At 41.7% G+C, this 16484-nt stretch overlaps 1 protein-coding gene across 1 annotated transcript; it reads right to left on the bottom strand.

The window, feature by feature from the left end:
* Positions 1 to 6128: 6128 nt before the first annotated feature.
* On the bottom strand, positions 6129 to 13185 carry LOC102532099 (EKC/KEOPS complex subunit TPRKB). Its single transcript, XM_072937443.1, has 6 exons — positions 13049 to 13185; positions 9814 to 9890; positions 9327 to 9489; positions 8358 to 8480; positions 6831 to 7007; positions 6129 to 6299 (listed from the first exon to the last, which is right to left on the bottom strand). Exons 3-6 carry the CDS (start codon positions 9465 to 9467, stop codon positions 6213 to 6215), a joined length of 528 nt encoding a protein of 175 aa, XP_072793544.1. The 5' UTR covers positions 9468 to 9489; positions 9814 to 9890; positions 13049 to 13185; the 3' UTR covers positions 6129 to 6212.
* Between the last annotated feature and the right edge of the window lie 3299 nt (positions 13186 to 16484).

Raw genomic sequence — 16484 nt, 5'->3', positions numbered from 1 at the left:
TAGACCTAGGAGTGGAATTGCTGGGTCACATGGTCACTCTAACAGTCTGAGGAACTGCCAAACTGTACTTTCACAGCAGCAGTTAGTCTTGTTTTATTATCTGCCTCAGCAGGTACGGGTGTGACCTGAGCACTGTGCCTGGTGCACACAGAACAAGAGACAGCTGTTAGTCACTGAGAAGTTAGATGCCTAACGCTGTGAGAAAGGGCTTTTCCTATGCTGTGCTATTTGATGTTCATGACAACCTAAGCACTAAGGTTGATACTGATGTTTCTGTTTTACTGAGGCCCACAGACCTGAGCTAGCTCACCCAAGGCCCTATAGCACATGGCAGGGTGACCCAAGCCTTGGCAGCTCTGACTCCAAGGCTCCAACATTCTGCTTTTTCCGTGCCACATGCTGACCCCAACAAGCAGGTGTCTGACAAGTGTGTGAGTGTGGATCCGTGTAAAGCACTGGATGCCAGGAGAACCAGCTTTCCCTGGTGGGAGGCAAGATTCACCTCCAAGCCTCATCACGCCCCTGTCATTGGTGGTCAGTGATCAGAATTTGACCAAATTCCAATACATGCCTAAGGCTCTGTTCTTTAAGATCCCACTGAATGCTACCTTCTCCATCAAGATCTCTGACCCCTCCCAACCAGATGGATCTTGTATCTGCTCCCTCTTTTGAAGACTTTGCACTTCTCATTAAGCACTTATATTGCTATTAGTTACTTGCTTGCCAACATATCATAGTTAATTACCAGCTAACTTATTAAAGTTAATTAGATTAGACATCAACAGTTACAAGCATGCTGGTAGATTTATTTTTCTGTTGCCCATAGGAACCTGTTGTAATAGGTAATTACACTGTTGGCATCACTGCTATTCCCAGAGTTGTGGACTTGAGAGCAGCATGTCAGTGAAACCCCAGGCTTCGATTTATGAAGAACACTTGTCTGGTGGACCAGCCCAGCCCAGAGAGGGGCCAGTGAGATGGAACGCACCCAGGCGGCACTGTGGTTTGGAAATCTCAGAAAGTGGAGGAAAATGTCCTGGACAGAACATCTCCCCTGACCTCTCATCAGGGCTCCCTATAGCCAGCCTCAGGTCAGTGCCCTGGGCTTCCACGGAGAACTCGTAACTTAAAGGAGATGAGTGAGGGGAAATAAGAAAATTATTTCAAGGGGAAGGAAAGTGGACTGACAGGTCATTCTTGGCAAGATGTTCAGAAATCCTAGGACAATGATTCCAGCTCTACAGAAATCTTTCTAGTCTAACTGAACCTTTTAACACATTCTCTGAGAAAGGGAGACGGTATTGGGTCCCAACTCTCAAATTAGGGTAACTCGAGCTGATTTTATAGATACAGCTCATTAAAGGGACTAATTATGAAGGTGTGGGTGGGTAGAGGGGAACCAGGCACATTATTGCTCAGAGGGCTGAAGCGGGATGGGAGAGGTGACAGGAACCTGACCCAGGTGTTTAGCAGCGCAGAGTGTCCTGGGAGGTCCAGGGCCAAAGCCAGCCTAGGGGACCTATCTTTTCAAGTTGGAGTTCCCTCAGGATACATGCCCAGGTGTGGGATTGCGGGGTCATATGGTAAGTCTATTTTTAGTCTTTTGAGGAATCTCATACTTTTTATTTTTAATTGAAGTACCATCAGTTACAGTGTATCAGTTTCTGGTGTACAGCACAATGTCCCAGTCATGCATGTGCACACATATATTTGTTTTCATTTTTTTCATTAAAGTTTATTACAATATATTGAACATAGTTCCCTGTGCTATACAGCAGAAAACATTTTTTAAAACCTATTTTTATATAAAGCGGCTAACATTTGTAAACCTGAAACTCCCAGATTTATCCCTTCCCACCCTCCTTCCCTGGGAACCATAAGTTTGTTTACTGTTTTCCGTAACGGCTGCACCACCTACCTTCCCAGCAGTGCAGGAGGGCTCCCTGTTCTCCACAGCCTCTCCAGCATTTATCATTTGTGGACTTTTTTACTGATGGCCATTCTGACTGGTGTGAGGTGATAGATACCTCATCGTAGTTTTGATCTGCATTTCTCTGTTAATTAGTGATACTGAACGTGTTTTCATGTGCCCATTGGCCATTTATAAGTCTTCATGGGAGAATTGCTTGTTTAGGTCTCCTGCCCATTTTTTGATTGGGTTGTTTGTTTTTTTAAGTTGTAGGAACTGTTTGTATATTCTGGAAATTAAGCCCTTGTCAGTTGCATCATTTGTAAATGTTTTTTCCATTCCATAGGTTGTCTATCTGTTTTTATGGTTTCCTTTGCTGTGCAAATCTTAAGTTTAATTAGGTCTCATTTATTTTTACTTTTTCTTTTGCTCTGGGTTTGGGAGACTGATCTATGAAAGTATGAGTACAATTTATGTCTGAGAATGTTTTGCTTCTGTTCTCAAGATTCATGGTGTCCTGTACGATGTTTAAGTCTTTAAACCATTTGAGTTTATTTTTGTGTGTGGAGTGAGGGACTGTTGTAAACTCCATTGATGTACATGTGGCTGTCCAATTCTCCCAACACCACTTGCTGAAGAGACTGTCTTTCCTCCATTGCATGTTCTTGCTTCCTTTGTTGAAGACTAACCGTAAGCCTGTGGTTTATTTCTGGGCTGTCTGTTCTGTTCCACTGATCCATGCCTGTTTTGATTACTGTAGTTCTGTAGTTTGTCTGAAGTCTGGGAGGGTTCTACCTCCAGCTTTGTTCTTTTCCTCAGTATTGCTTTGGCAATTCTGGGTCTTCATGATCCCATATAAATTTTGGGATTATTTGTCCTAGTTCTGTGAAAAAATTCCTGGGTAATTCAACAGGAATCACATTAAATCTGTGAACTGTTTTGGGTAGTATGGCCATTTTAACAGTATTAATTCTTCTAATCGAAGAGCATGGGATCTTTCCATTTCTTTAAATAAATCATCTTTAATTCCCTTAATCAGTGTTTTGTAGGTGTCTGTATAATTCACCTCCTTGGTCAGGTTTATTCCTAAGCTTTTTTTTTTTAATATGATTTTAACAGGGATTTGTTTTTACTTTTCTGATATTCCACTGTTAGTGTAAAGAAATGCAACTGATTTCTGTATGTTACTCTCATATCCTGCTACCTTGCTGAATTCTTTTATCAGCTCTAGTAGTTTTTGTGTGGAGCCTCTGTGGTTTTCTGTATATAGTATCACGTCATCCCCATGTAGTGGCAATTTTACCTCTTCGTCTTAGTGATAGTTTGGATCCCTTTTATTTCTTTTTCTTGTCTGATAGCTATGGCTAGCATTTCCAATACTATGTTGAATAGAAGTGGTGAGAGTGGGCATCCTTGTCTTGTTCCAGATTTTAGTGGGAAGGCTTTCAACTTTTCACCATTGAGTATTATGTTGGCTGTTGAGTTTGCCATAAATAGTTTTTATTATGTTGAGATATGTTTGAGTTTTTATCCTAAATGGGCTGGGTGCTGAATTCTATCAAATGCCTTTTCTACACCTATTGAGATGATCATGTGATTTCTGTCCTATCTTTTGTCAGTGCGGTGTATCGCAACTTTGGGTTTAATCTAGTTAATAACAGTATCTGTTTCATATGATGCTGTGAGAATTAAATGAATTCTTGCACGTAAAAACTTGGAACCAGGAGACTTGGAAGGGCAATGCTGGGGTAGCCAGAAGTACAGGAATATGAACAGGTGGATATAAAGTTATTAAGACAGGAACCTAGAATATTGTAGATATCCAATAGATTTTTATCTTTTTAAGTTGAATTTTATCTTTTTAGTTGACTGTAGTTTAGTTTCTGGTGTGCAGCAAAGTGATTCAGCTATACATTTACATACATACTCTTTTCCACTGTGGTTCATTACAGGATATTGAATATAGTTCCCTGTGTGATACAGTAGGACCTTGTTGTTTGTTTTGTATATAGTAGTTTGTATTTGCTAATCCCAAACTTCTAATTTATCCCCCTACCCCCTTAGTAATCGTAAATTTGTTTTCTATGTCTATGACTCTACTTCTGTTTTGTAAATAGTTCATTTGTGTCATATTTTAGATTCCACATATAAGAGATGTCATATGGTATCTATCTTTCTCTTTCTGACTTACTTCACTTAGTATGAGAATCTCTTGGTCCACCCATGTTGCTGCAAATGGCATTATCTCATTCTTTTTTATGGCTGAGTAGTACTCCGTTGTGTACACACATACCACAACTTCTTTATCCAGTCATCTGGCGATGAATATTTAGGTTGCTTTCATGTCTTGGCTATTGTAAATAGTGCTGCTGTGAACACTAGGGTACATGGTGTCTTTTTGAATGAGAGTTTTCTCCAGATACGCACCCAGGAGTGGGATTGCTGGATCATATGGTAACTCTATTTTTAGTTTTTTAAGAAACCTCCGTACTATTCTCAATACTGGCTGCACCAATTTATATTCACACTAACACTGTCGAAGGGTTCCCTTTTTTTCCCCCACCCTCTCCAGCATTTGTTTTTTGTAGACTTTTAAATGATGGCCCTTCTGACTGATATGAGGTGGTACTTCAGTGTAGTTTTGATTTCCATTTTGCTAGTAATTAGAGATGCTGAGCCTATTTTGTGTCTGTTGCCCTTATGTGACATCCAGTAAATGTTTGCAGCCATTCCAATTAGATAAAAATAAAATATATTTGAACAGAAACAGAAGACTAGAAGACGGTGACAAATAATAGTAACAGTGGTTATCTTTAGAATATTAAGAGGCAGGAGTGGGAGTGGTTTTTCTCCTTTGTTACCATTCTGTGATTTAAAATTATCTACAACGTGGACTGCAGCATGTAAATCAATGAAATTAGAACACTCCCTCACACCATACACAAAAATAAACTCAAAATAGCTTAAAGACGTAAACATAAGACACTATAAACCTCTTAGAAAGAAACATAGGCAAAACATTATCTGATATCAATCTTAGCAGTGTTCTCCTAGGGCAGCCTACCCAGGCAACAGAAAACAAAAGCAAAAATAAACAAATGGGACCTAAGTAAACTTAAAAGCTTTTGGACAGCAAAGGAAACCATAAGGAAAACAGACAGACAGTCTACAGAATGGGAGAAACCATTTGCAGACAATGAGACTGACAAGGGCTTAATTTCCAGAACATACAAAGTTGTATTTCCAGCTCATACAGCTCAGTAACAACAACAAAAAAACAAGCAGCCCAGTCCAAAAATGGGCAGAAGACCTAAACGACCACTTCTCCAGTGAATACATACAAATGGCCAATAGGCACATGAAAAAATGCTCAGTATCGCTAATTATCAGAGAAACGCAAATCAAAACTACAGTGAGGTATCACCTCACACCAGTCAGAGTGGCCATCATTCAAAAGTCCACTAATGATAAATGCTGGAGAGGCTGTGGAGAACAGGGAACCTTCCTACACTGTTGAGAATATAGTTTGGTGCAGCTGTTCTAGAAAACAGTATGGAGATTCCTTAAAAGACTAAAAATAGACTTACCGTATGATCCAGCAATCCCACTCCTGGGCATATATCTAGAAGGAACTTTAATTTGAAAAGATACATGCACCCCAATGTTTCTAGCAGCATTATTGAAAATGGCCATACATGGAAACAACGTAAATGTCCATTGACAGATGAGTGGATAAAGAAGTTGTGGTATATTTATACAGTGGAATACTACTCGGCCATAAAAAAGAATGCCATTTGCAACAACATGGATGGGCCTGGAGATTGTCATTCTAAGTGAAGTAAGCCAGAGAGAGAAGGAAAAATACCACATGATATAACTTACATGTGGAATCTTAAAAAAAGACAAATGAACTTATTTACAAAACAGAAACAGACTCACAAACATAGGAAGTAAACTTATGATTATGGGGGGGAAGGGATAAATTGGGAGTTTGAGATTTGCAGATACTAACTACTATATATAAAATAGATCAACAGCAAGGTCCTACTGTATAGCACAGGGAACTATATTCAACATCTTGTAATAACCTGTAATGAAAATGAATATATATTTATATGTAACTGAATCACTATGCTGTACACCAGATATTAATACAATGTTGTAAACTGAATATACTTAAGTTTAAAAAAGATATATATAATTAATAAATAAAAATGTCTGCAACAAACATAATAAATGTTATAATCTGGAAAAAATAACCAATGTTTTTAATAAATGCTGAAAACCATTAATATTTTTCATTTCATAAAACATCTTTTGTTGACATTCTACAAATGATACCATCCAGTAATGTCCCAATACTTTCTTCTTGTGAAGACAGTTTATATATCTGTAAAAATAAAAGACAGATGACATGCTGAAATATTCATGCACTACTAATTTTCATTATACAAACATGTATATGTGGAATATTTATTACGCAATTATTGGGATAATCATGTGAAATCACAATGTGATTAAAGTATACAAAGTAGATGGCAACTGGTCACTTATGTCAAATGTTCCCTTTTAACTGCAGTTACGGTGATAGCTATAAACACAGAGGCAAATCTGTACCAATTTTAAAAGCATACGTTTAGTCATAAATTTCATACTGTAGTTATTTTACATGTCAAACATAGTACGTAAGCTTGATATTTAAAGTTATCTATTCTTTTTAAAAGAATGTGTTTATCAGCTAAATTTCTAATTTATCTTACATAAAACCTGCATCTTCCAATTCTTTGCATCTATATTTTTCAAGTAATTTCAATTAATGTTTCTTAAAAGCTAAGAAAAAAATAGAAGCACTGATGATCAATAAGCAAACAGTATTATTCCACATTTATCACACTCTTTCTAAAAATGTGGATTCACAAACCTTTTTCACTTCTGTAATATTTGTTATTTCAGGGAGATTTTCCAGAGAAACTTGATGACCTTCCACCTGAGATACTAGGTCTTCTTGATTTATTTGTTTTTCTCCCTCTTCAATATAAGTGATTAGAATTGAAGTGTCATTTGCCGAGATGCCAAATTTCTTCAGAGCCTCTGAAATCTAACAGAAAAAAAGAGAAAAGAAGAAAATTAAACACCAGTAGTTTCAACATCTGAAACCCCTCTCCATTTGCACTCTTCCTGGTCAGATTCTTGTTTTTCATATCCTAACAGCCCTTTCCACCTGTAGTTTTCCTCAACTGTTCCTTCCCAACATCCGCCAGCTCTGCCTCCAGAGCCCCCGCTCACGGCAGCACCGCACTCCCGCGGGCCCGGCCGGGCTTCTCGCTGTGGAGCGCTAACACCGCCTCCCTTGGACCCAGGTGGCCCCTGAGCTGCGTACTCCTGCCCTGCAGCCAGCCTGGGCTGTCTGGGGATCCTGTCATTTCATGCTTTTTGGCCTGTGCTCACACTCTGTCCTCTGCCCGGAGTGTCCTCATCTTTCAAGGTCCAGTTCAAATGTGACTCCCTTCCGCCTTCCTCCTTACAGAATGGACTGCTGCTTTGTCGCCACCAGAGCTCTGCATTATCATTCCCATTACGCCAGTTATCTCAGGGCATTTAAACTTCTGCCTGTTCACCTGCCTTCCTCAGGAACGTATGTTTCTTCTGACCCTCAAACTGGGACAGGGACGAGCTCAACAGATGCTTATGAATCACACGGTCTCTTGGATTATTTCCATGATCTCAAAGAAACAGTGTTTTATCCAGTAATTTTCCCCCAGGTACTAGGGGATAGTAGGACCATGCCTTTTACAAACATTTCAAACATCTGTATTTTACACCATGCTGTGGGTTTCCTAGTTTTTCTCTTGACGATTTAGCAGTTGGTTATATTAATAGTAGTAGTAATATTAACACTTCATCAGCAAAATTACAGCTTTTGGTGTTTTATTTGCATGCCCCAGGTGGAATGTTTTTAGCTTAGTAACTGATTACTAACAGTATCTCAAACCACAAACTCTTCCTACACACTGGCTGTGTGAGTGAGCCTGTGTTCAGGGGTGTTCCAGGCATCAGGCCTCTGGTATTCGGAAAAGACATGGATTCTACCTTTAAAGACTTTATCGGGAGAATGAACCATGTACATGGTAACAGGCAAATACCCATGCCTGACTTTTATCGTTCAGATTTACATGCCACTTAGAGTGAGCTTCCTGACTATACGGTAAGAAGGACAAACAAAACTACCTACACGTAATTTAGCTCAACTTTTGTTTACTCATATGTGAAGTGACTCCAAAGCTTATTTGTCTACTAAGAGGCAGTGCTAAGCCTCAACTCTCCGTCCAGAGCTCTCTTCACTATTATTTTGGTTTGTTACTAAGAACAGGCTCCAACCCAATGCTGAGCAACACACAGGCGATCATGCCAAGGTCAACAGATAGAAAGTAAATTCCATATTAATTACATTGTTAGTTGGGGAAAGATTGAAAATAATTTCAGTAGATAGAGTTCTTGTCTTCATTTTTCCCAGTTTGTAGAGGTGAACTGCTTTGTTTGCTGCCACAAGTATCTGAAATGGATCCACAATCTACCAAAGAGAACAAAAAGAATTACACACACACAGTCTGGAGTCCTCAAAGACGTATGCCCTGTCAAGGTAACTCCAGTGCCAGTCTGTTTCACTTCATTACAATTCCTGTGGTATTTTCAAAATCTCAAGGGCCTGGGTGTTCAGAAAATCATAGAATTTTAAAGCTGCAAGCAACTTAGATAAACAGTAAAAACATTTTCAAAGTACACTTATTGAGAGCTATTATTATGGGAAAGGTCACATTCTAAACATTTGCCTCCATTTTCTGTAGTTCTCAAAACCACCTATGATATCGTGTCATTACTCACGTGCCACAGGTGAGGAAACCAAGGCAAAGAAAGGGCTGGATCCCAGCTCTGTCACTTACCACCCAGGGAACTTGGGCAAATTCCTTAGTGCTCTATCTGTTGGATGCAGATAATCACAGCACTTCCTTCACAGGGTTGTTGTGAAGATTAAGTGAGTTAGCAGTGTCCGTACGGAACTTAGAACAATACTAGGAACCAAAGCAGCACTGGATAAAGGTTGGCTACCACTCGCTCAAAGTCCTAGTAAGTGGCATGTCTGGGACAAGTCCTGGTAAGTGGTTGTACAGCATGTGCTCGTAACCATTATGCGATGCCTACTTTACATCCTAGCTCAGATGAGAAGACAGAGACCCAGCGTCTGCCATCACACCAGAGCCAGACCGCCTCTCACATCTCCTAGGGCAGGGCCTGGCCCTTGACTCTCAGGCTATCAAGACAACCACCTTAGGCTAACCTGTAACATCATCACCCATAACAAAAAGTTATCATAGTCCTAATCTCTCCGTAGAGCTCACGCATCCCCACGCGTACTTACCACTGTAGGGTTTATTAATGAGCCATCAATGGCACTTTCCATGGCCTTTTTTCTCAAGTCTCCAGCATTTTTTACATCTTTAAATAACAGAAGGGTCACTCTGTATTCAGGAAATAGGTCCAGCTGATGCGTTAGCTGCATTTCCTAGGTAAGCAGGATGCAACTGCACGAGACCAAAAGACAACATTGTAAATCATAATAAACAAATATCCTTACTAACGAGTAAGTTAAAATAACTTTAATAATAAGACGGAGAGCTCTTAAACTAGAAAAATCCATCCAATAGCACATTTGGCATCCTCGAGATACTGTCTTCCTAACCCTGCTGAGCAGTTCCTAGCTTCCTTCCCATTCCTGGGAAAGGCTCAAGGTTGCCGCCTGGTCCCCTGGTTGTGCAGACAAGGCAGGCTCTGGTGCAAGGATGAGGGGCTCCAAGAGACAGCGAGGAGCAGAACACTGACAGGTTTTTAGACCACGGGTTACTTACGGCAGTGATGAAACCTCACTCCAACTTAGCCTTTTCAGCTTCCTGATCTCACCATGCTGTTTACACACTAGCAGCACCTAGACGCAAATATAAAGGGAAAAAACAATCTTATGGACTAAAGTACAGCTTGACTCAAAGCTATTCATTTCACACATGGGAATTTAAGCAGAGAGGGTACAATTCTTAAACAAAAATACTGGCCCTTTACAAACATAAATATAACAAGAAAAGGACAGGGTGTATACAAAGACACAAAAGAAGCATAAAAGACAACTTAAGTAACTAGAAAGACATAATCACATCCTCGAATGGAAAAACGAAGCACTGCAAAAATTTGATCTTTAAAACAATTTCAATCAAAGCCTTAATGAGAGACTTGGGTCAGGCAATTTGATAGGTTCATTTTAATCTTTTTACCTAGCAGGTTCCATTTCTAGCATTTTTTTCAAGAAATAAATCGGCAACCTGGAGATTGATGTAATAAGATGTCCTCGTCATCCTAACAGTAAAAAGCTGAAAACAACTCACCTAACTAGTAGGTTTGGTTATTACTGAACAACCACTAAAAACTGGAGTCTTGAGGAGCAAAGAATGTGTAAAAATAGCAATTAATACATTATGAAGTAAAAACATTTGATTGGAAAACAAAACACAAAATGTGGCATAAATTGTGGATTTTAAAAAAGATACACAAAAAGAAAAAATATTGAAAGGAAATACAACAAAAAATTATCTTTGACTTGCTGGAATTATATCGGACCTTTTCTGTTACAATCAGGGGGGAAAAAAAAGAATATTTGTGAATAATGTCCTGGCTCACAGCAATTCAGTCTTTATTGTCACAATAATGCCCAATGGAAAAAAGATAACATACTCTATTACACAAAAAAGTATACATAATTTATTAAAAATTATACAGATATGTAAATAGATATTACATAAAATACATAAAAATTACAGATAGAATGTATACCCAATTATACAAACAGATGCACACACACACAAAAAAACATGAAGGAAGCACACCAAAATGTGGCCGTTTTGGGCAGTAAAATTGTAGGTAACTTTATTGTCCTCTATAAAAAATATTGTTGTGTGTATGTTCTAAATTTTCTACAGTGAGCATGTGTTGCCAACTGATGTCTCCCAAGGCCCTGAGACCCCCACTCTTGGGCTCTCAGATGTCCACCTGCAAACCCTCAGGAAAAAAAAACCAAAGTGCACCCTTTTCTGACATGTGATCCCATAGCAGAATCAATAGTCCTGGGAAATGGCTAGCCTCATAATAGTGCAGGCTGACTTGTCTCTGCCCATGGTTCCTCCTTATTGGCTCTTCATGGACCCTCACCCATAACCAATCAAAAACCTGTGCATGAGCTGATCATGCAGCCCAGCCCTCTCTGTTCACCAACCCCTTCCCATAAAAGACCTCAGCAGCCCACCCTGGGTGTTCACACAGGCACCTCTAGTCTGTGTGGCCCGCTGCTGCCTGTAGCAGTGTATCTATTAAACTTTTCATTTATGTATGTATGTATGTATGTATGTATGTATGTATGTATGTGAACAATGTTTATTCCAGGAAGAGCAACTCAGTGAGATAAAACCATTTTAAAATCTACATATATGTAGTGTTCATTTACATATAGGTACTAAGAACAGTTTAGAGCTTTAGCTTTTAAAACTTACATACTTTTAAACTTTTCCTTTGTTTCTTAAATTTTCCTTTGTCTTTGGTAAATTCTTTTACCACTCACAACATCGGCCTGCTGCTCTCCCCAGCAGAGCACACACAAAGAAATGCATACATATAATCAGGGAGGAAAAAAATGTTTGTGGTTTTTACACTAAGGGATAAAGGACCCCTAGCAAACGTCAAAATAGTTTGGTTTTGGTCTCTATTATTCACTCACTTAGGCCTGGAACTTAGTATCATCATTTGATACCTTTGACTCAAATCCCTTATCTACTCCAAAAGTCTTGTCAATTTTTAAATATCTTTTTGACCAGTGCATTTCTCTCCCATACCCACTGCCACTACTGTAGGCCACCACCTCTCATCTACAGCTGTGACCTCTTAGAAGTGGTTGCCTCAAAAGGAAACAGAGGATTCTGGGGGGCCTCCCTGGTACAAATATTTTCTGTGCCCCCTTTCCTTGTTTGTAGGAAATACGCTTCATTCAGCCTCCCTGACCTTCCCTGTGTTCCAAACGGCAGATTCAAACAGTTGCTAATCAGGGAAAGGAGAGAATGTACGGGCAGGAACTGTCAAGAAACAACAGTGCAGCCTTGGGACAGGGTCCTGGTTTTTCCTCAAGGGATATACACAACAATGCCCATGAGTTCTTCTGCAGGAACAAAGGCTCTGACCCAGGTGGAGGAAGGCAACTCAAGGCTGAACACCCGATTCCCGGAACTCTGCCACATTACCTCATCACCTGCCAATCAGAAGAAAGTCACACACCCTGCAGCCCTCATCCCAGATTTTGCCTTTAAAAACTTCTAAACTTCTTTACAAAAGCCACCAGGGAGTTCAGGTTTTTCAGGCATGAGCCACCCCTTCTTGCTTGGCCCTGCAATAAATCATTCTCTGCTCCAAACTCCTTTCCATTTATTTGGCCTCACTGTGCCTGGGGCACAGGAACATTTGTTCCGTAGCAATTCCTGCCCTTCTATCATCCAGCCTCCACCTGGGGGGTCAAAGTAATCCCTTCAAAATAACCAAAATTTCCCTTCTGCTGCTCTTACGATAAAGCCCCTTTAAGTCAAGGCGTTCCAAGGTAGGACCCGGGCCCTGCCTCCGTCTCCTGCTGCCTAGCGCACCCGCCCCCAGACCGCGCTCCTCCCGCCACCGCCGCAAAGGCCTGTTCAGCCTCCAGTCTCCCACGTTCCCCCTCGTCTCCGACTCCGGGGGACAGCCAGTTCTCCCGACTCAATCTCCCCTCCCTCAGCTCGCCCCTAAGAGTCCATTTAGCAGCGCGCCCAGAGCCGCAGGACTAGCTCCCTGTTCTCGGAGCTCCTTCTCAGCCCTTGTCACCACTTTGGTGAGCGCGGGCGGATCGCGATGAGGAACCGCCGCTGGACTGCACCCCCCCCCCCCAAGAAGGGAGAGTCGGCCCCGGTCCGGCTGCGCTCCCGGGGCCGGGCCGAGGGCGCGCGGGAGAAACAAGGGCGCGGGGAGCCACAGGCAGGACTGGGAAATCGGGGCCACGGACGCCAGCGCGCCGGGAGGACTCACCGCCGCGTCCCCGGTCCGCCCCACGAAGCCGTCCCCTCGGAAGCAAGGGCTTCGACTTCCGGGGGTTCGGCCGGAGCCGCCGCGTCTTTCCGCGTCCCCTGCGGAGGAAGGGTCTCCGCCGCCCCCCCCTCCCCCCGCGTGAGTCCCGTCAGCGGCTGGAAGGAGAGCCCGGCTCCGCCCGCCACTTCCGCCGGGGAGGCGGCCCGGCCCGAGGCTGCGAGTGCCCGCCTCGTCCTCCAGCCAGGCAGCCGTGGACGAGACGCCCCGTTTCTCCCGGGCAAGGTGTTGGCCCGGGGGAGCTCTACGTACGTCTCCGCTGCCCGAGATTCAGCGTCATCCCCGGGCGTATCAGCCTCCAGAGGAGGCGGCAAGCCTCTGAACAGGATGAGAGGGTTATGTAGAGAATTATTTCCCACGTTCTTTATGGTCGGGGCTCGTCTTGGTCAATACTTTTTCTCTTTATACAAAAACGGTAAATAACAAACAGCTGTAGGATAGATACGTGCTACGGAGAAAAAAACAGAGGAAAGAGGGAATGCCAGGCCATGGGTATTACTGTTTCAAATAGGATGGTTAAGAAAGAGCTCACCAAAAAGGGCCATTTGAACAGCGACTGGAGGTCTGGAAGCAAGTTCTGTGTATTTGGGAGAGCAGCAAAGAGTTCAAAGGCTCTGAGACAGATACGGCCCTAGCCTATTTAAGGAAGAGCAAAGAGAACAAGCAAAGAAAAGTGTGGCTTGAGCACAGTGGGAATACATATATACAAAATAAATCAGCTTTTCAACTTTGGATTTTCAACTTTGACTGCCTTAATCTTAAGGACAAAAAGACAGGCAAAGGTCACCAGATATTTCAAGATCACATCTAACAGGAGAGAGGCATCAACAAACAGGAAAAGATAAAAATTCAAAAACAGCTGATGGAGCAGAAGAAACTTAAAAACCGGTAACCTTAGAGAAGGAAAAGATAATACATTAGTTAAAAAATAAGTTAAAAAATGCTGGGGAAAAAATGCCATTCAGGAAATAAGAGCTAACTCTTAGAAATAAAAAAATACATAGCGGAAAAAACATGTATATAATATACAGCAGAAAACCTAAATAATTAACAGAGAGTAGAAAATAAAGCTGAGGAAATTCTGATTTTAAAAAAGAAAGGGAAAGAGATTAAAAGTGGAAAATTAAAAAGACAATTAACTTGGAGGTACACTTCAGAAAATCCAATAGTCAACTTACTAGTTCCCCAAAAAGAAAATAGGATAAGATGAAAAGAAAGTTTTCCAAAACCAATGCACATTCAGGCCAGACTGAAAGGCCTCACTTAGTATCTAGCACTATGAATTTTAAAAATACCCACACTAAGGTATAGCATGAAATTTCAGGACACCTGAGATAAAGATCCTAAAGGTTTCAGAAAGAAAATATTACAGGTCACAAGTAAAAGTTCTGGAATCAGAATAGCACAAGGTTTCAAACAGCAACTATGAGCAATGGAAAACAATGTACAAATGCATTTAAAAGTGTACAGCCTGTCAAACTATCAATGCAGGAAAAGAATAAAATAAGCCCCTTTCAGACATGCCAAAGCCTCAAAAGATTTACATCCCATTAATCCTTCTTGGAAAGCTATGGGAGGATGTTCTCCACCAAACAGGGCAGTAAACCGGGAAAGCAGCAGCTATGGATCCAGGAAACAGCAGAGGGACGTAGTAATGCCCAGGGCGAGGGCAAGGAGAAGTCCCAGGGGAGAGCTATGCCCCAGGTGTGGAGAACCACCAGGGTGCCTGCCATGGGTTGAGTTGTGCCCAGACAAAAGTCGTATGTTGAAGTCGTCCTAAGCACCAGGGCTTCAGAATGTGGCTGTATTTGCAGATAGGGTCTTGAAAGAGGTAAGTTTAAATGGGGTCATTGTGGGGGCAGTAGTGCAATATGACTGGTGAGCTTATAAGAGGAAACCTGGACACTGACATAGAGGGAAGACCACGTGAAGACCAAGGGAGAAGGCAACCATCTAAACAGGTCAAGGAGAGAGGCGTCCGAAGAAACTAGCCCTGCCAGCACCTTGATCTCGGACTTCCGGCTTCCAGAACCGTGAGAAACTACCCGTCGTTTAGGCCGCCCAGCCTGCGGTCCTTTTTTAAGCAGCCCTGGCAAACTAATACAGTGCCCAGCCTGGAGTAGGTCAAGAGGCCTCCAGGAAAGATTTCAAGCAAAAAAGAATCTGATGTGTTTATCCTATCCATGTTAGGAGAAATGTTACAGTGGTGTTGGAGATTTGGAGGATGAATTAGTGATGGGTCCATAGGAAAAGATGGAAAAAAAAAAGGGCAAAAACAAAGGGGACGAAAGTGGTTAAGAAAGGAAATATCATCATGGTACACCATGGCTCAGAGGTGAATGGCATTTACCTAGCAGATAACGTGAACTTAGAATACTGATTTAACTGAAAGTTGGGAAACAGCTATACTGAAAAGATGATGGGGGAAAGAGGATGTGAATGAGCTAAGTCCTCATCCTCCACAGCAGGAAGTCAACAGATAACATTAAAAAGAGAAACATCAAGCAGTGGCAATATAAGCACAGTACTTAAATATGGAGGCAAATATTAGAAGATAATGCAAAAAATACTTCAAGTGCTTGCATCTGGGGAATGACAGGGAAGGGCAGGGTGCTGATGGGAAGACTACTCTCACAGCAATCTCAGTAGAACTATTTGAATTTTAAGCTACTTGTATGTTTTTTTTTTAAATAAAGATAAACATTGTAAAAGATTAAGTAAACCACTAAAGACCTTTACAAAAGAGTGTTCCTGGTCCCTTTAGCCAGAGGACTTTCTATGGTGCGATGTGAGAAGCCAGAACCATAGTGTGTTGAAGAATAAGTGAGACACAAGGTAGCGAAAGGAGACTGGTTTTCAACAAGCCATGCTGATAACTGACATGAGAAGGGACAGAAAGGACAAAAGGATCGACGAAGGTTCTTGAAGGTGGTGGTGCTTTTGTGATGACGCTTCTGCTAGCAGTGTCCTCCTCAGGGACTGCTTGCCAAGGGACTCCTTAAAACTGTCAGACTAGCTGGACTCCTGTACTGGATTCCCGTACTTGCCCCTGATTGTTCTTTTTTTGGCCTCACCCGTTGTCTTGCTCCAACTTCTTTCCAAGTGAGCATTCACGATGTATCCTGGGGAACAATTCCACAAGAGCAGAGCTTTTAGCAAGAAGAACTCTTGTATCTCTGTTAAGCGTGGCGGGCAGAAAAGAACTTTCTGAGCCATCACTCAGATGAAGGGTAGCAAGTGACTGAGCTCATCAGATACAGAGCAGGGAGCGGATGAGTTAGGGCACCTCCTTAGGGTCAGGTTCCACATGATGTTCACATACAAAAGAAAGCAGAGAAAATAACACATGCAGTGTCTGACTTTCTATGATACAAACCTT

The sequence above is a fragment of the Vicugna pacos genome, chromosome 15, assembly GCF_048564905.1.
Source record: "Vicugna pacos chromosome 15, VicPac4, whole genome shotgun sequence".
NCBI lineage: Eukaryota > Metazoa > Chordata > Mammalia > Artiodactyla > Camelidae > Vicugna > Vicugna pacos.
The sequence above is the reverse complement of the archived record's forward strand: the minus strand, read 5'-3'. Positions and strand labels throughout refer to the sequence as shown.